This window comes from Nothoprocta perdicaria, unplaced genomic scaffold (genome assembly GCF_003342845.1).
Source record: "Nothoprocta perdicaria isolate Ctin4 unplaced genomic scaffold, notPer1 scaffold_25, whole genome shotgun sequence".
NCBI classification, from domain to species: Eukaryota; Metazoa; Chordata; class Aves; order Tinamiformes; family Tinamidae; genus Nothoprocta; species Nothoprocta perdicaria.
In genome coordinates this window covers 4,417,600-4,438,459 of record NW_020455477.1, presented here as the reverse complement: position 1 = coordinate 4,438,459, position 20,860 = coordinate 4,417,600, and the positions used below count along the sequence as shown (strand labels likewise).

Here is a 20,860-nt window from a genome sequence, read left to right as displayed (position 1 = left end):
AGAATGAGTTTTAACAGTTCTTGCAAACTACTACCATGTATTTTCTTCTTGACAGATAATCAGTAGAATATATCTGAGGAGTAAATACTGCAGCAACAGCAAGGCAGAAATGTTTCTGATTAATTCAATTTAGATCACCAAACACGTGAAAATTCAAACAAAAATATCAAAGATTGTATAAGACTCAATGAATTATCTGAGGATTAAGGTGTTAATTTACATACATAGTCTTTCCATTATTACATCACTTATTAATATAACTTATTTAATATTTGTGACTACCGAATTAACATTTTAATTATATTGAAATGCATTTTTTGTAAAAAGCCAGTTTTAAGCTTTTTAGTCTATTTCTAGTCTAACTTAAACTGCACTAATCACAAAATACAAACATTATCAGAAAATGTGACAAAAGGTTGAAATCCATTGTCAAAAATAATTTGTATTCATACATAAATATATTCTATGTATATGGAGTTATGACTTTAAAATACACTTAAAAATAAATACTTTGTTCAATTTAATTGGTACATTTTTATCTTCATTCTATTAAAGTCAACTTTGAAAAGAACTGGATCCTGTCAGTCCTATTTCCTAATAATCTGTAAAACCTTTTACATTTTAAAACAATTTGAATATATTATGATCTAAGCCTCCAAAAATTAACAGAAATTAAGAAAATGACAGACTGGTTAACTAACGAGATTCCAAATTTGATGTAAATTATGAAGTCCATTGTCTGACTGAGAATATTAATTAAAAAAAATATTGCTGGATACTGTAGAACAAACATGAAACATTAATAGAAATAACAAGAAAATAGAAAGAAAACCAAGAAATGATTGTATTTAGAATGGTAGAGTCAGTCTTTCAAAAGGAGTTGCCTCTTCACATTACTACTGATTTAGTATTTCTGAATTTCTATCATTCTAAGTCTTTGAGACACATGATTCTTCATTTTGATCAGTCTCCAATAAAACATCAATAAAATATCATATCCTTTGCTAGGAGAAAGCAAAATAATGCAGTCTATACAGCTTATGATCCTACATAGCCTCAGAAGGTCATGTTACATTGATTGTTTCTTTTTAAACAGACAAACTTAGTTTCTGAGACAGTGTAAAAACAAGGAAAGTTCCGGGATAGTTTCTACTCTTTCTGCTAAAGATGTGATATTTACAACAACAAACAAACTCCTGACTTAGCTTCACCTCCATTTGCGTATCCCCCGGAATCTACTCTGTTGGGATCATTCAGTTCTTCAAACAGTCCTGTTTCAATAATTTCTTCCTGCCAGGGTATAGAGACTGCTCCTGTCGCAAACTTTTTGAAGAACTTCTTATCTTTATCATCAAACTCAATTCCTCGGACTTCAGAGAAGTCAGCAATGTCTGCAAGATCTTTGGCATAGACAACAGATGGATCTGGCACAAATGGAGGGTCGATGAGGTTTGCCTCTAACCTATGGAAATTTATTGTCTTGAAGAAATTATGTTTTCTTGGGTCATCATCTCCATTTCTGCAATAAAGCAAATGAGTGTTAATAAGTATGATGTTCAACTCTCAGATGGATACAGGAGCCTCTGTGTTATACGCATTAGAGTATTTAAAATTAAGGATTATGTATATACCGTGCAATGTAATGCCATTCAGAGATCTTCTGTGTATCCAAAGAATGCTGCATTGCACAACATAAGCATAGCTGTGAAGCAGAAAACATCCTGATCCCATTATTCATTGCACTACTTCTCAGGGTAAATTAGTCTGGGCAAGCTGCCATGCAAGAATTGCAGCACTGCTAGTAGCACAGCACCGTGTGAGATACTCATGTCTGAAGGTATGTTTTAACTAGAACTGAGGATATAGCAGGATGGTTATTTAGGTGTGTGTAGGGATATTGCATTTACTGTCAATCAGGAATGTCCAAATGGTTGGTTCTACTTTAGCTAGGATAAGAATATCTAATAAATTCTAGATTGGGGTACAATGCAGTACAATCTTGGGACTGACTCTTAAGAAAAAGAGCTTAAACAGGTAACAATTTACATTTGTGAGTTTTACCTTAAGTCAATGCACTTATGCATTTGCATCATAAAAGTATTTTGCAGAACCCAGTATGTAGCTCTAATACACTCCTAAGTTGACTAAGTCAGTTCATAGTTAAAGGACCACTTTTGTAAGTACACCAAAGCTTTAAGCAAGCTATGCACAAATTATGACACTAAAAAAAAAAAAAAAGTGATTACTATTCCTCAGTCACAAAGATAATCCTTTATTAATATGGTTGAAACCCAAAAATAAAATCCAGAAAAGACTAAAAGCATTATAAATACACATTTTAACTACATTTTGACAACAACAACTGCATTCCATAGTGAGGAAAAAAATATGGTCCTCTTTTGTTGAAACAAAAACAGTGAATTGCTTCACTGTAGATGCACGGTAAGATCTATAGGATATTCTGATAAGAATAATCAGAGCCTCAAATGTACACTCATCAAAGCATACAGACCAACGGTCCTAACTGTTGAACTGGACCTTGCCCTATAATGTACCTGCAGTGTTAAGGCAGGCAAGGTTTGAATTCTGAATTCTAGTGGAAGGAGGCACATCATTTTTGCATTCATACTTCCTTTTCCATTTGTTTATGGGTGGACTTGGTCTTGAAAAATGGGAACATGTGAAAAAGATTTATCTGTTTGCTTGACCTTAGTAAATGGTAGCTGTTAACCTCTTTGCTTTTCCAGCTTCCTTACAAAATCATACCCAGTGAAGAGTAAGCCTTCATATTCCTAGAGCATTGTGGCATGTTCCAGGGGCAAAACTGAATGCAAAGCTTTTCAAGACTACTGATCTTTGCAAATGCATCGAATCACCATATAGAAGTAGTCTTAGAACCGTTGACTTTAGGAAAGCTTCCCTTTTTTAAGGAACTCTATCCAGAACGGCCTGCTGCAGTATTTCTCCTGCTGACGTATTTTCTGACACCGCCAGGAACGGAAGAGCTTAAACCCAGGGAGCTGCAGGGACGCCACCTGCTGGAACCGACCGAGCCCACGCACCCACAGCCCCTCTTCCTGTGCGAGTTTTATATTTACATAACTTTATCACAAGGAGCAAATAAGCTTGTCTAAATACTGCCAAGTTGATATTCCTCCACAGAAATTTCCCTGTAAAGTAGAGAGGTGTGGGGCAGGTATATAAAAAAAAAATATTGTGGAGAAAATAGGGTTAATTCTTTCCTGAATTAGCTAATTTCATTAAGTCTTGAATATGAGATGTGTAGTCTTTTAAAAGGTCAGGTGAACAAATTAAAGCTGTCCTTGATCAGCTTTAACTTATGCAACAGGCACTTATGTAGATAACGCAAGGTCTTGGTGTCCTTAGTAGAATTACAGCGCTAATCTTTACAAAAGGATGAGCTGTCCGGAATAGTATCTCCCTGTTTAAGAGGTACATGTGTCCACGCATGGCGTACAGCCTTCTTCCTTCACTAAGTACCACACATAAAGGCAAGAAACAGGACTTGCTCGTTATGAATTCCACTACAATCTTCTCCTCAAAAATAGTGTGCATCAAAGGGCAGGACTGTATTTCTTGCACTATGGCCTACCAACAACATATAACATGTGCCCTGTTTCTCCCCATGTCTGTGTCAGATTGATGACTCTATGGCTGTTCTAGATGTAGGTCGGCCTGTGAGTTGAGTGAGATCTTTAGTGAAGAGAAATGAGATTCTTGAATTCAACTTTCTCCCAAAATGTCACCAGGCATGAACATCAACAGTGACATTTTAGAATACCTTAAGCAGCAGAGAATTGACAATATCTGTGCAAGTCACTTAAATCTCTAAATTTCAATTTCTCTAACTCTAAGGGCTGTTTATTTCACAAAATGCTGTAGGATTAGATGTTTGCATAGCATGTTCACTTGCAAGGCTGAATGCTCTAAAAGTTTTTGGATTCAATTTCTTTCAAATATGCTTTAGAAATGTATTAAGATAATATGTACTTAGGTACTTAGTATCAAACAATCTAACTGCAATTCTTTTTTCTTTTTTTTTTTTTTTTTTTTGTAATCTTGCAGAATTTTTAGGAAAATTCATGAGATCCCAAATCAAGTTGTCTGCATTGAGCACTAAGATAATGAGAATATGGATATTAGTAGTATATGATCTTTGACTGCTTAATCAGGCAAATGTATGACCAACATTTTGCAAGACTGTTCCAAGTTGTCATGCAATATCTGTAGATTATCTGTAGATTGCCTTTTTCACCTTCAGATTAGAAAAGCATCTAGAATACATTCTGATATATGAAAAAAAGATGATGGAGCGTTGTAAAGTCAATCACTACCAATTTCCTATTTATTTATTATATTTTATGCACATTGCAAGGTAGACCTTAAATTTCTCTGACTACAAATGCACTAAATGATGCACGTATGTTAAAGGATGAGAGTCCTTACAATTAAATCTTGTAAGACATCTTACAATATTTATAGCCTTCTAATTTTCTGATTATTCAACAATTACTTGAAATTGCTAAGGGACATATCCAGCTATCTTCACTAAACCAAAGCCAACACTGATGTCCCCAAAAAGTTTTTGCTTCTTAAATCCAATATTCTTTGTTTCCTCCTTTTGCTTCCCAGGATGAGTCAGGAAAAACGGACATCTACAAGATTATTTCAGAGCACTTTATCAAATGGGAATGGTTAAGGTCTCTTCAGTAAGCAGCCAGTGACGCAGACCTGGAGTTAGATATCTGCAGGGCAGAAAATCCATATTGCAGATCTGAATTTCTGCCAGCATCATTCTAGCTAGTAAGTGATCCAGCCAAATACCATGCACTCTGCATTCAGTCGGCATTAGCCAAGATGCAGGTATTTACTGGAATATCCTTAATCTTTAGGAAAGAAAATGCAAGAGATAAAGGGCTGCTCCCCTCTCCCAGAAGGCACAGAGTATAACTCTTCAGAACACCATGTTATCAGGGTGAGGGTGGACAACTGCATTACTGCAACACTTCTTATTACTTCATGATCACCAAAAAAATCCCACTTCTCTCTTCCTGGAAGCAAAGGAAGACTTGGTTCTATGTATAAAGTCAATACATAAACTCCTCCTCTTTAAAACAACAATTGCAGCATTAATCTGTTTTTCACTGAGTTTGGCGAGTAAAGCATACCTGCTTCCTAAACGGTGCTCTGCTTTCTTAGCCAAAAACAGCCGGCAAATATCTTTTGCTTCCTCTGTGAAGTTGGCATGCTGAAAAGTCACCTCATCTTCCAGAGTTCTTCTTTTAACCTCATCCTTACCAACCTTTTCTTTGAAATCCTTGAATGGCGTTCGTCCAGCAATCATCTCATAAATACTACATCCCATCGCAAACCAGTCCACTGGATAGCTGTAATTTTCGTCATTCAGGATTTCAGGAGCCATATAGCCATTTGTCCCAGCCTGTTGAAAGCATACAAGTATATGTATTATGCATGCAATTAAACAGACTAGTTTTCAGTTCACCCAAAACATTAGTAATACAATTGATGTATTTTATATCTATAAACCTCTATAACATATAGGTGTGCAATATGTTTTAACACATGGATTATTTCTGTCTTTAAACAGTATGTGTAAAAATTTAATGTTCTTCAAAGACAAAATGTCTGGATGGTTTCTGCCTAAAAATATATTTTTTTTTTCAAATTTATCTTTTCTTGAGAATATCATAGAATCACAGAATCTTTCACACTGTAGTTTTTCCTTTGTATTAAATATAACATTGTCAGTTTCGTATTCTAAACACAACTGGTAATCACTTTGAAAAATAACAGTTAAAAAAGAGAGACAAAAATCAGACATGCATTCCCTCCCCCTCCACTGCATTGGATCTCGGGTCCAACAGTGGGTTTTGCTGCCAACAGAGAAAGTTCTCATCATGCTGGTAGCTGAGCCACATTAGGAAATTCTCACCCGCACTCCCTGCTGGTTTCTGGAAGAAGCTATTACCTTCAAGGGCCAAGGAAAACTCTTTAAAACCATTGTAAGGAAGTAAACCAGTGAAAACATCATTAGTAAATTGGTTATTTCTTCACAATAGCCAAATGCAAAGCAAGTTCTCTACCTACGGCTTTCAGTCTTCTAAACAAAACTTTTAAAATGTCCTTAAAAATTAGTGTTCATAAAACAAGAAATTATACTTAAGATCTTTTTGTAATTCAAAAATAAATCTGAAATAGTACAGATATTTGCCCTCTTGTCACCTTGTACCTCCATAAGCCACTACAGCAGCAAGACAACTTCATGGTACCATCTTGAACATGCAAACAGGTGAAAGAACTAAGGAGTTAACACTCCCTACCTAAAACAAAGCTCTTTAAATAACAAATAATGCTAAATATAGCACAAATTGACCTTCTCTAGAAGGAGGACAGACTGTTTTTAGGGAGGAAAATTTGTCTGTTTCCTTCCAAGATCAGGCCTGGACTATTCCCAGCTGGAGTACAGACAGTATCCAAGGTAGCTTCTGCTGTCTCTCTAATAAGTTGTTTTATCTGTGAGAAAAAAAAAGGATTTAAACATCTCTATACATTTTTTGTTGCACTGTCATATTAGTGATGGTATGAGATTTCAGTCAATACAACCTGCCATATCTAATACTGTATTTTATCTTATCTTATATATTTACCAGATTTAGTTAATAGTGCTAACTATATCAGAAGTTACTTGAACTTTTTCTTAAAATATCTTCCTGAAAATTGGAACTGTCATATTACTAGTATTACTATTTTAAAAGAAAACAAGATGTTTTCACAAAATCCTCAGATATATTCAAGATGGTCATCACTATAATTACCAGAACACAAATAATCTTTACGAGATTTGCTTTGAAGAAAAATGGAGGTTAAAAAAAAAAAAAAAAAGGAAACTAAAACTAGAGTTTACATGAGGAAATTACATTTGTGCAAAGCCATGCTCAACACATGATTTTTAGTTTATGAGTTGGGTACTCATGCAACGTTAGGCAGAGTATTTCAGAGTCAGGTCTTTTGATAAACTTAAGCTCATGCCATATACTCTACTGTAAAGAATAGATGCGGAAGGCAACATGTTAACATCAATTACAATACAAGTCTAAATATCATTGGCAAAAAATAAATAGTAAATAAAAACAGGCAGAAAATTAAATCCACTTTGTTTTTCCATTTTGTAATTTTTTACTTTTAGGGATATAGAGCCAATATATCCATTTGGCTGAAAAATAAATGAAGAAAACAAAAATGTCAGCCAGCTAGACAATAAAGGAAGGGTTTGGAGCTAACTCTGCCCTGCCTCCCCATACCCACAGAAGCTGTTCAGTGCAGGAAAACCACACGGACAGGGCAGCAGGCAACATTACTCCTCAGATAATTTGTACTGTTTGCACTGAGTTTATCTGAGAAATTCATGTTCAACCAGAAGTTCAAGTTCAACCAGACAGTACATTTTTATTACAATTACTTGTCTATTCAGGAAGGGAGACGAGCATTCAAATGTGGACCCCTGAACTCAGATCCATCTGGCTGCATAAGATCTTGAAACTGGAAAGAGAAGAAAGGGCTGAAAGCAGTAGAGAGACTCTGGTACAGAAGAAGAGATACAGAGCTCCTCTGTATTAGTGAACATTAACACTAAAAAGGCTTCTGGAATATCTTTTCTTTTTCTTTTCTTTTTTTTTTTTTCTCCACTGGGAAGCAATAACCATTCTTGGTTTTACTGAGGCAGAAGATGAAGCTTAATTAGGGCACTAATATCTTGAAAAACTGATGAGTCATATCAAAATGTATCCCAACAGCCCAGACTGCACCTCTAGATAAGACCCTACTTTGCTGCAATTTAGCTTCATTAGACAGTGAATCAGGCTGGATGAATGTGACACAGGAAAGACAGAACAGCAGAGTGTGGTCATGACTGTCTCAGGGCAGTTCCTGTTAGCAGTCTCTCCCCTCTTCCACTTGCCTTCTTTTTCCCATAGAACAAACGGCTTCATAGAGAAACCATAAAAATAAATAAATAAATGAGTTGTTGCAAGTAACTGCAATCCATTTCCCCTGCATTTCCCACACAAGCGCCAGCAAGTCCCCCCATACAGACTGCCCTGGTTCCTTCATTTCTCAGGGCCGGAGAAAGCAAGGTCACAAAGGCCCCCTGAGAACAGCTGCGTAACAGCAGTTTTACAGAAAGCAGAGGCGGGTCAACAAATGCTTCTCTTCAGATTTAAGTGAAAGACTGTGGTGGAGTCTGAATTTGAACACAAATTTTAAAATTCTAAATTAGCAGCATGGAAATCTTTTGAGCTGTTTTTGAACTGATTCAACTCAATGTGACAGAAGTCTTAAAAGATTTATGTTCTTTGATATGTGAAATCACTCTGGTTCAGGGTTTTAGAAGAACAGCTAGTTTTCTACGGCATTTCCGACATCTAAACTCTAAAGAAATCCTTCTCAACTCTGGTTATTTCTTACAATTTGGAATTAAGGAGCAGGTTGAGAAACAGGAACCTAAATTTAATCCTACAACCTCTGACACTCAAAAAAACAACTAAAGGCTGCCATTTTCTATTGGAGAAAAATGGTCTTCCCAAATGGTTAAAATGGTGTTTAATCTGACAAGCGAGAGGAAGAAACAATCAGAGAATATTCAAGGTTGGAAGGGACCTCGAGAGATCATCTAGTCCAACCTTCCTGCTCAAGCAGGCACACCTAGAGCATGTGGCACAGGGTGGCATCCAGGCGGGTTTTGAAGACCTCCAGAGTAGGAGACTCCACAACCTCCCTGGGCAGCCTGTTCCACTGCTCTGTCACCCTCACAGGAAAGATGTTTCTCCTCACCTGGAGACGGAACTTCCTGTGCTCCAGCTTGTGGCCATTACCCCTCGTCCCATCGCTGGCCACCAGTGAGAACAGCTTGTCCCCTTCCTCCCTGCATTCTCCCTTACTGAACTTATATACATTAATCAGATCCCCTCTCAGCCTTCTCTTCCCCAGAGAAGCAGGCCCAGCTCACTCAGCCTCTCCTCGTACGAGAGATGTTCCATTCCCTTAATCATCTTAGTTGCTCTTCTCTGGACCCTCTCGAGAAGCTCCAAGTCCCTCTTATACTGGGGAGCCCAGAACTGAACACAGTACTCCAGGTGCGGCCTCACCAGAGCTGAGTAGAGGGGCAGAATCACCTCCCCTGGCCTGCTGGCAACACTCCTCCTGATGCAGGCCAGGATCCCATTGGCCTTCTTGGCCACGTAAACACGTAAATCTCTCTGCCATTTTTGTCAAAACAGAAATTTGGAAATAGGAAAACTTAAATCTTAAACCTTCTCATCTATTTCTAACTATTTGGTAATTTGGCAAAATATTTTATTTGGAAAGAAAGATAATAAAGCCATTTAAGCTGTAGCGAAGTCAAAAATCAGAAAGCAGTACTAAGATGCAAGAGTCTATCCAGGATTATAAGGAAAAGAGCTGCTCAGCGCCTGTAACATGTAGAACACAGATCTTTCAAGTAAAGACTGAATTATATAGCTTTGGGGAGTAGATGGCATTGGAGAGAAGCTAAGATCTGTCATCCCTGCACTAGTCATTATGGAGAACAATACATCAAAAATGAGACAAACTTTCAACAGAGAAAAGAGATCCTGCAGCAACACAAAAGACAACCCTTGATGACTCAGAAGAGCTTTACTTAAGCAGATAAGACAGATGCACATTCCCAGACTACTGAAATGAGGTTTTGAAGTATAAAGTTCTCACTAGAGGCAACAGAATTTGGAGTGTCTAAAAAAACAGACAAAGAACACATCCACTAACTCCCAAAGGAAAGTCTGAAAAAACAGTTCAGCTAATCTTAGCAGGTCAAAGAGTAAATAAAGATACTCAAATTACATTAAAATATAAAAAGGGAAAATAAGGTAGGAAGCAAAAGGATTAAAAGTTATCACACAAACATACACAAATAAAGATAAATGTACAGCTTTTGAGAAGTCTATTTGCCATGGGCTCTTATTAAACATTTAATTCAGTGAGAATTATCTGACATCTCCCAGTGTGGAAACTCTGAGTATGGACTGCTGCCATTTTTCTCAACTGAAATATTATTCTTAAATTATTAATTTAAGCAGAATTGTTTCTATACAACACAGTATATATATTTTATATAAAAAAAATCAGAAGTTGTGCATTAAGTAAATAGAACTTTTTACACTAGATCTTATTTTACATGGATATGGGCAAAATAAAAACATGCCAAGGAAGTTCAACACCCTGGCTGCCAAATCTGCACAATTCAAATGTGCCTTAGTTTTACCTGAAACTAAGGCTAGGCTTATTTCTTCTTTCCTGCAAGATTCTTGATAAGATTCAGGACCACTTGTACATGTGTCATTGACTGCTCCAGTGATGTTAGATACCCCTAAGTAGGTGTAATTACCCCTTCACCGACCCCAACGTGGCGCTGTGCAAAGCGACACAATAAAAACACCATCACAAGGGAGCTGTAGGATGTTGCATTACTCCAGCACCTCCACAGAAGGCAGAAATCACATCCCTGCAGAGGTACCCGGTTTTATGGCATGCAGTCAGTGCAACATCACCAGTTTTTTATTGCTCATCTAACATCATATCTCTCATGATGGTGGCAAGGTGTCTTATTTGCATATACTGTTCAAAGTATGAAAATATAAATTAAATTCCAGTTAAATTACGTGACTTTTTTTCTTAAATGATCTATTAAAGGATCAATTTCTTCTCTTACTTTCATATTTTAAGAGGAACACAAAATATATTTTTTCTATAAACATCTAAAATACAATGACCAAATGTTGTCTTTGGATACATTAGTAAAGAACTGCTGTTAAGTGGAATTGCTGCTTGAATTGCTGGTTTGACAGAGCATAGCAGAAATGATTCATCTGAATGCTTCTTTTCTGAAATGGGATTCCGTATAAATTTTTTAAAAGGCCACATAATTATAATCTTTTAATAAAACAAGAAGTGATCCAGAGAAGCATTAAGTGCACTCAGATCTGTGTGCAGTCAAAGGTACTTGGCATACTACTAAAACTTTCAGCAGAATGTGGACCATAATTTTAACCACGTTCACACATCCTATTCAGATTACTGTCCTGACAAGGGAAAAGTACTTTAAACAACACAGTACCTCACCTTCTAACAAATATAGTGAAGAAGGATGGAGAACTGTCTGCAGTTTTCATCAACAAGATACTGACAAACAGGGAGAAATGCAGTTTAGATCCCACTACCTTTTCCCACAGATCTCTGCAAAACATACTCAAGTGATAGCACAAACTAAACAGCAAAGCAAACCAGAATGTCTATCTTTTGTTTGCCATGGCACAAGAACTGTTGAACAGAGAAGAAAACAAGCTGAGTTTAGCTCCATCAGCTGTTTCCTGGGGCTCAGTCCTTCCTTCCTCCAAGGGGTGCCACCGACTGCTTTGTTCTCTTTCCCAGCTGCTCCTCCGCTCCTTCAGCAATGGCCTTAATAGACCCTGGAGGAATGCAGAAACAGAGCATGGAAAAGTTTTCTCTACACACAAGTTAACAGGCCCTTAGATGTAGGGAAAAACAACTGATCTTCCTCTGTCATTCACTTATCAATCCTCTTTTTTTCTCCCATGGGGCACTATGAAGAGGAAGGCAGCAAAATTTAAATTGGTAACAGAGAATTACAGTTTTTCTACCAAATAATCAGATAGTAGTAAGAAAACAGCCAATCAAATGAACAAGCAACTATTCTGTAAAGAAGATAACATCAAACTTAATGAGCCCAAAGGAATGTTCTCGGTTGCACCTGTGAAAAATCTTGCACAGCAGATGACAGCGCATTGCAAACGCTCAGCAGAAGCCAGTGTCACTCTGCGGTGCTCTGCTGGGCTCCCATGCAGAGGAGAGCAGAGAAAGGGGCTTGTCCAGGGTTGCAGGAAGAGGTAATGCCAACGCTGGTGCAGGAATGTAGGAGTTCCTGAATCTGCATGCTCACATGAAACTCAAGACCAGAAGTTCTTTTCATTTTCAGATTTTTTTTTTTTTTTAAAGAATATATATATACATGCAGATAAAAGCAAAAGAGACATAATTTATGCTCTACTAGAAAGAAAAAGAGAGTTGCCTCTAGGAATGAAAGTCAGTAATTGGAGCAGTAAAAATATACATTTGGAGCTTTTTGTTTCTTTTTTTACAATTTGAAGCTGTCATTAATAAGTCACACTTAGACAAGAGAAAGTGACAGCAGCAAGCGAAGGCCGCCTCTGTGCTTACTCATTGGAAGAGAAATAGACATGCTATAGTATATTTTTCAGTTCAGATTCACACTATATGGAAATTAAAGACAAATGACTTGAGGAAGAATAGTTCAGTAACTAGTCACTCATTATAACCTTGGAACCTACATCATTCACCTGCTTATTTTCTGCCAGTTCATGCATAAATGACTGTCTGCTTTGGATATCCAGTGCAGAACTGGCTAACTTCCCTCCCTCAGGGAAGTCTCATCAGAAGAAATATGGATTTAAAGACAGTGAAACAATCAGACATTAGATCAGACATTAGGGGGATGGTGATATACAGGGCACACAGAACGTTTGGGATAGAATCACAAACACCAAATTACAATTCAAGAATTATCAGGGTTTCTTTAGCCTTCCTGTAACAAAGTCTTCCTTTTAAATTTGTGGAAAGTTTCTTCCCTCTTTTAACTTCTTCTGCCATCTATAATGTGGGAATAATAATGCTTCACTCCAGAGATGCTTACGGCTTTATTATTTAATGGCTGTTGAATATTCCATTAGCAGTATTCAGAGAGCACATTATGAAGCCATTCGTCACAAATGCCAGCCTAGTGTCAGAGCACAGGGCGCAAGTGGCTTGCTCAGAGAGGGGACAAAAGGAAATCCAGTGCTCAGTGCAGGTGTGAGGGAGGGAGCAGCACTGCAGGGTGCACTGAGAAAGGCAGTGGCTCCCCAGTGCAGCTAGGGGCTCTGTAGGGAAAGCAGCAGACATGGTGATGAGGCCTTGATAGTAACTACTGCTGAAATCCAGAGGATATCATCCCAGTTATCTGTTGGGATTAGGATTCATGTTGAAATTGCAATTGTTCCATGTGTAAGTAGAGAGGCATTGCATCAAAGGGCCACCTAGTCTATTTCACTGTCTGAAGTGGCCAAAAACAGATGCAATGACCATGCAGACCAGATGCAATGCTACATCTTAAAGGGAGATAATGGCTTTTTCCAAGCTGATAAATATCATGTCTGGTTGGTGGCCCATCCTGCATAGCAGACTGTCTGGTTGGGGCACACTGACTACACTCCTACATCCTTTCTGCCATCCCCAAAACTGCAGGAGGCAGAAAAGCAGCACCAAAATCTCTGTTTCCTTCACTTCTGGTGATAATGACATTCATAGTGGATAAGGATTTCATTTTTAAACATATATAACTTGGAGAGAAAAAAACACAAAATATCTCATTAAGAGGTACTTTATACTAGTTATCAATATTTTTAATATTCAAAGTCACACTGGTCAAGACAAATGAATTCTGAAGGTCTCACTTAAAACGTATAAACCAAATGCTGGTTTTGAACTGTAAAGCAGCAGCAACAGGTGCTGTGCTCTAATTGTGAGCAAATGAAGGGCTGTCATTATAAAAAGCACGAAGGAAGAAGAGCTTTTTGCAGACCGTTAACCAATAGAAATGCAATTAAGTGATGACCACAGGTCAGCTGCACAAGTGCTCAGTTATTTTTCAGTTCACAAGTATGAACCCTCCTCCCCACTTCTCAGCTGTCTTGAAATTAGGTTGCAAGTCTCAGGAACATCTAAATAGATTTTCTTATGTTTGCCTAAGAAATACAATCTTATAATAAGCAAACATACAGGAGGGCAAAAGGACATTTTGAATAAGATTTTAACCAAAACATGTTTTTCCTATAAAAATATTATGATGTCCTTCAAACATATAAAACACAACACAGGAAAACTGTGAGGAAGCCAGAAATCTCTAAAAATATGAATGCACTTTTATGAATGTTACCAAAATATATTTATGTGGGCTTACTTTTCACATTTCTTCTTACAATACTTAAGCCCTCTGGTTCACATGTGTCTGCACAAAATTACTCCATAATTTGCATTCAACAGCTGCTTAGTGCAGAAACTGTGGGAGGCAGAAAGATCTCTGCTCCCTTTTGCCCCATAAGGGCAGAAAACTCTTCCTGAAACAAACAGCAAATCTGCATTGATTTCTGCAAAAGGGAATCGACCCCTGTACATTTGGATATATGAAACATGTGAGCGTCCTAAACAGAGCTGTGAAGATCTGTCACACTTCTCTCAGAAGCATTTTCAGGAAATTGGAGGTACTCACTGGGATATGAGCAGCTGCATTTGACTCACATATATCAGGTAAACTTCTAGTGGTCTAACAGGAACACTTTCTAGACCTTGCTGAGGAACATTTTTTTTCCCCTTCTCTTCTGAAAATCGTTTTTTTTTTTTTTTTCTGAAATAAACTGAGATTTATAGTAATTGCAGAAAACTGATGTAGAGCAGTCAAGTATTTCTCAGAGTGACAGTGCCTAAGGAACACCAAAACTACCTCCTCCATTACATCAGTATTATATCATCAACTGTATAATACTTCTGCAACATAAATACACTACTATGTGCTATATGAAATACTATAAATTACTCCATAAAAATCACATTAAAATCACCCATGTAAGTTTCAAGAAACTTTTCCTCCTACACAGAAAATAACCTTTGGCTAGTTAGCAGTGCATAAATAGTAAAGTTCACAAAAATTTCACCAAAAACTTGCAAATGTCTAAAACAGGAACTTGTTAACTAGCCTGCCACTGGTGCCATGTGACAATCTAGTCACGTAACAAGATTTGCAAAGGGATTTAGAGAGTCTCCTGCTGATGTATGGGTGGTATGTATTTATACACGAGATGCTAGCACTTTTTTGGTGCTTTGAAACTGGAACAAATTTACCTTTAGTGGCTTATACGCTAATGTGAAGCATACTCAAGTTTCAGAAGGTATGGAAACATTATGGTTTTTTGGGCAATCTCTAGTGAAATAAATTACAAAAATAATTCTATATAGCGTATAAAACACTGAATAATGAATGATATTTCTAATTCATAGTACCTAGGGGGAAAAAAAATAACAACAACAACAAAAAAAAAAAAAGTGAATATCTTGTTATCTCACCATCAAATATATTGTTACTGTTTTTCACCATCTACTATTGTAGATATAATTATTAAGATGCATTTTCACAGCAGCACAGTTATAGCCAAAACACATGGAGATGAACATTTTCTAAGTAAATGCCTAAGAACAAATATCTACTCCATAATTAGGTAGCTAAATAAATCATCTGATTTAAAAGAATATAGTCATTAAGGCATTTTAGGAAGTTCTGTAAGTATTAAGCCTTCCCAAAAATGTCTAAACTGCAAGCAAATACATTCCAATTTACCTTACATCAAATAATTAACTTTATGCTTGTTCATAAAATAAAACAAAAAATAAGTAGAATATAACTACAGTGTGCTGCTGTTATAATATTAACTTTGATTGGCTGAATCCTGATTTCACAGAATCAGCTTCATATTAATTTCTTGAGACATTTAGAACGAAATAACGAACAGCATTATGTTCAAGGTATGTATTTAAGTTTTCTAAAAAAAATCTCTGGGTGCTTCACTGCTGTACACTCAGCAGCAATTAGATACTTGGATTATTTATAAAATGCTGATCAACATTCCTAAGTACAAAAAAAAAAAAAAAACCCCTCTTCGCATTTTTTTCTCAGGCTTGGGATTAGTACTAGACAAATATTTAAAAGATTTCATTATTATTTTTTCCCCAAGTTAATATTATAAAAGAAGACTATACAGAAGAGAATATACAAAAGCACACAATTACTAAAATAATACTTCGCTTCCCTATAACTTGGAAAAAAATAACACCTGCATGAGTTTCTTACTAAAGCAAAAGTTTATCTGTTACAATAAGAAACACTATGTGCAGAATCAAAATCATTTATTTTTTTCCCGTTTGAAATATTACTTTAGCAAAAACAAGGTATTCAACAGTTGATGTTACTGACATTTCTCTCATGAAAAACAAAAAAATGAAATGAAATGTATGAACAAATCAAGCTCACAAGCTATCCTTATACAGAAAAAAAAAAAAGTATCAGCCATTCTCTTTTAATATATTACTTCCAGAAAGACTTGCAATATATGTATTTCCACCTACTTTCTGACTAACAGACTATCTCAATTGTAAGGTTTACCCAAACAGGGAAGAGAAGAGAAGGAGAGGGGAAAAAAAATAAAAAAACCCAACATCATAGCAGCCATAAATCTGCAGTAACACAGATTTACCAGAGCGCAAAACCATAGTTTTGTAGCAATGAAATTATGTAATTCCTTTGGGACAAGTGAATAAGTTGTGAATATGACTGAAACATAAATTTCAGATTTACTTTTCATATTTACTTGGTGTCCTGGAACAGAACAAGCATTATATTGCAGAACCAAGTTCAGACTTCTGAACTTCTGAAATGTGCAAACAGCTCTTTGATGTTAGGTATTTAAGGTAAGTATATAGTAAAAACAGGTTTGCCCTGGAACAATATATTTTCTGCTTCTATTTGCAAAACTGCAATAGTAAATACTGACTATTTTGGAAATCCCTAGTGAATTTAAAAAACCTCTCCCGGAACCACATATCTCTTTGGGTGACTAAAATTATGCCTATACAAATTATTTTTGCTTAACGTTTTAGAATATTGGCCACTTATACTCAAAAGACATGCTACAATATAAACTTTCAGGCAATTTTAACAGACACGGTGATCAGTAAACAAATTGATTCAACAGCACCATTTTTAATCTATTATACAGTAATATGAGGTTTAATGCAATGAATTTTGTAAAGGGACTTTCAGATTTTCCTATGCATGACATCACAATAAATAGCAGTAATACCTAGTCCTCATACAGTAGTTTCTAGCAGTCAGCTGCAAACTACTCAAACAGGGTCAGTTCATAGAAATGCAAAGTTTTGCTGGGAATAGCTGTTCATTTAACATGCTCATACTTATGACAATTATAGTTCATATACACCAAGTTTGTTGTCACAGTAATATATAATTAAAGAAGCTGATGAGACCATTAAAATGCATGTATCTATAATTTGCAAAATACAGCAATGTGCTGATATATGTGTTCAAATGCCATCTTCATGAACAAATCTATATTCCCATCTCAACTTTTATTCAAAAATCTGCCTTAACTGTCACAGAAACAACATTCTCATGATATTCCTTAAAATAACACATTCTCATTTTATAATAATTTCCTGTTTATAAAGCTTTACTCTCTATCTTTTCTTTCACTAAGAACTAAAAACAACTGCACAATTTTTGAACTATCAGAATAAAACATATCTTTAAAATACAAATTATTGTATTTTGCTACTTAAACAGCAACATTAAAAGATATGTTTATTTCAAGCAGAATGCAAAAGGTTAACAGCAGGTCTTCTCTCTTATTCTGAGTTTGTATAGAATAAAGATAGGAAACAAGCGAGAAATTAAACACTTGGGAAATTTTATAATAACTAGAAATTCTGATTCCATTTCTTCAAAACGTTGCATCTGTTTCAGAAACATTCATTCTTTATATACATCCCTAAGCTCCATATACCTTGGGATAAATAACTGTTTCAAGTGATGAGACACATCTTTTTGTGCAAATCTTAGGAGACCATCACAAATCAAACTTAATTTGGGAAGATCACAGGTAGGGCTTAGGTACTGCACACTCCAGTTCACGTGTCAAGAGCTCGTGGGCCATCCTGCTCTTTCATCCTGTGCACATATACAGGTATGCACATCTTCAAATTGTCATTGTGTCTGCAAGCTTTTTCAGGAATTAATTTGCAGAGGAGGAAGGTTCACTGTCATTTATTGGGCAGCACCATGAATAGTACAAGTTTTGTCTTCTAGGACAAAAGGGGGGTGGAATAAAAAAGAGGAGTCCTACCTTTAACTGCCACCTGATACACAAAGAATCCATTGCTTAAATCTCTGACTATGCATTATAGCTCAAATCACAAGGACTCTTGGGTTAGCAACTCTAAAACATTTACAGTCATTGGTGTTTTATCCTAAGAGAAAAACCAGGTTAACTTGATTGTTGTATTTCTCTAAGATGAGAAGTTGTTTTACTACATATAGCATCCAAAGAGTTAATTAAGCAAATCTTCTTACCACCTGTCTCTTAGAATGAAATGACCACGTAAGGTCTTTAGCAAAGAACAAATCCTGAGGAATTAAGTCTTGAACTCATACTGCATTAGAAATAGAACAGCTTCCCTTCCCACTGCCTGTGTTTAAATCACTTGTACTCACCCTCTGAGTGATGGGTTTTCCCTCTTTGACTTCCACTGCCAAGCCAAGATCAGACAGTCTGCAGTTACCATTATCATCCAGAAGGACATTTTCTGGCTTCATGTCCCGGTACACAATCTTGATGGAATGCAGATGCAGAATTCCACAGGTGATCTGAGCTGAGTAAAAGATGATCCTGTTCATTTCCAAACCTCTCTCTCCCACATTGTAGATGTGATATTTAAGATCCCCTCCATTCATGAGGCTCATGACAAGACACAGATGACTTTTGCTCTCATAGGCATAAGCTAGGGTGACTATGAAAGGGCTGTTCACCTTCTCCAGAATCTCTTTCTCCAGTAGTGCCATCTTCTCTCCACCTTTCTTTTTCAACCTTTTCTTATCCAGTTTCTTGCAGGCATACATCTTGCCAGTATTTTTCACTTGGATGGCACAAACCTAGAGAAGGAAGATGGACAAGAAAAGGTATTTTATGGATATAGACTGCAGAATCAAGAGCAGTAATAGGTATTAAGTTAGGAAAGCACAATGCCTTTTAGCAACTGCTGATGGTAGCACTACATAAGGAAAAAAGAAATATAATCTGTTTTGTTCAAGACTAGTATACGATGGGCCTAGTGCAACATTCTTGAGGATTACATTAGACCATTCGCACTAGTAAATAAAATTAACATGGGCCCATTCTCTGGCCATGGGAGTAAGTAGCATATACAGTTTTCATCAGTACAGCTGAATGCTCTTCTCTCCCAAAACAACACATCCTCATGCTCTCCTTCACAGATCCTCATCTGTGCTATTCCCTAAACTCAATCTAGAAATTATTTGGAATGGTATGAGCTAGCACAGACCAAAGCTATGGTAAGAAGTGGGCTAATAACTAATTACATGAATAATCAAGCAAGCCTGTATGTGTTCTATTTCTTTACCAGCATAGACAGAAAACAAGATGCATGGAAAAGCTCTTCACTAATTGGCATCTGGAGTCTACCAACAATATAGACCACGAACAGCCTAATTCAGGTTTTGCAAAACCTGAAATGATTTCTTAATTTACTCCAAATCCTCCTTTTCAAACCCACCTGCTGGTCTTAGAAGGAGAGGGATGACCAGCACCCTCAAAGGGACAGTTCTTACCTCTCCGAAGCCACCTTTGCCCAGAACTCGGAACTCATAGAAGTATTTGTCAGTCACTGGCTGCTTCTCAAAAACTTTCCATTGGAGGAATTTGTCATAAAAGGGGCTGTCCTGGAAGTCCTGAAAGGGCTTGCCTTGGAGGAAGAGTTTGGTTTCCTCCTTGGCCCGATGCACAAGATTCTCATAGTCCTTTTCAGCAGCTGCTTGGCATTTGCTGGCCAAATCAGAACTCATGAAACTCAGATAGTTTTTGCCACCTGTCTTAAGAAAGTTGGTCATTATATTCTCCATGGTTTTGCTCTTGGTAGTGCCCTCTGCTAACTCCCAGTTTGACAATTCATCCAGGAATTCTATAGCTACCAAATGTTCAGGCACTGTCTCTAAGAAGTCTCTGAAGAATCTCTTGCCGATGGGCTGCTGTTCACAGATGCTCTCATAATCAACCTCAATGGACTGTCTAGCATCTTTACACTGGTCAACCTTGGGCAGTGAGAGGCTCTTGCGTCTCTTTTGCATCTCTTTGGTGTCTCCATCTCCACTCTTCCTGGCCTGCAGGTAGGCTGTGTTGGCAATCAAGTTGTCAAGCCCTCCCATGTCACACATCTTGGCAAACTCTTGGGGTGGCAAAGCTCAGCTGAGACAAAATGACGAAGGCTCCCAAGAGGTATGCTGCAGCTGCCCTGTCCTTTTCCCTGCTGGTGGTGTGTGTGGGCTTCTGAAACACACCAGAGACACCAACTGCTTTTGCATTAAATACTTCTCAAGGATTTTCACTAAGTACCTTTAGGTATACGTACCATTTGTGGAAAGTGACTGGTAAGAGGTTTCTCTGTAAGGAGCTTTGAGTTTGCTATATATAGTTGAGGAATGACATCCTAGGCGAATTATCTCACTAGCAGCAGCAAAGAAATGCAGTCTGGCTGATGTTTCTCAGAACAGGCCCCAATAGCCTATATCCGCAACGTCCCTGGCTGCTGGGCTAAGACTCTTGCTTGCAATATGTGGCCACTCCATACTCAGTAGCACTCTGGCTACTTAAGACAACAGTATCTTGGCTCCCTCATTCATGACAGTGAACACCACATGCATACAATTCTTTAACGGGAATTAAGTTGGGATTTGTTTTTACAAAAAGCTTTTATCACAATCTTCCATACCTGAAACAGAAGCTGACATAGACCAACATGAGTTATTGAGTTTTTGATTATCACTCGTCCAGGCACTGAGCACCCACACTTC

General features: G+C 37.1%; 1 protein-coding gene across 1 annotated transcript; it reads right to left on the bottom strand.

The window, feature by feature from the left end:
* Positions 1 to 969: 969 nt before the first annotated feature.
* On the bottom strand, positions 970 to 20,239 carry GRK7 (G protein-coupled receptor kinase 7). The gene is made up of 4 exons (XM_026040072.1): positions 19,622 to 20,239; positions 18,488 to 18,925; positions 5,190 to 5,461; positions 970 to 1,519 (listed from the first exon to the last, which is right to left on the bottom strand). Exons 1-4 carry the CDS (start codon positions 20,222 to 20,224, stop codon positions 1,177 to 1,179), a joined length of 1,656 nt encoding a protein of 551 aa, XP_025895857.1. The 5' UTR covers positions 20,225 to 20,239; the 3' UTR covers positions 970 to 1,176.
* Between the last annotated feature and the right edge of the window lie 621 nt (positions 20,240 to 20,860).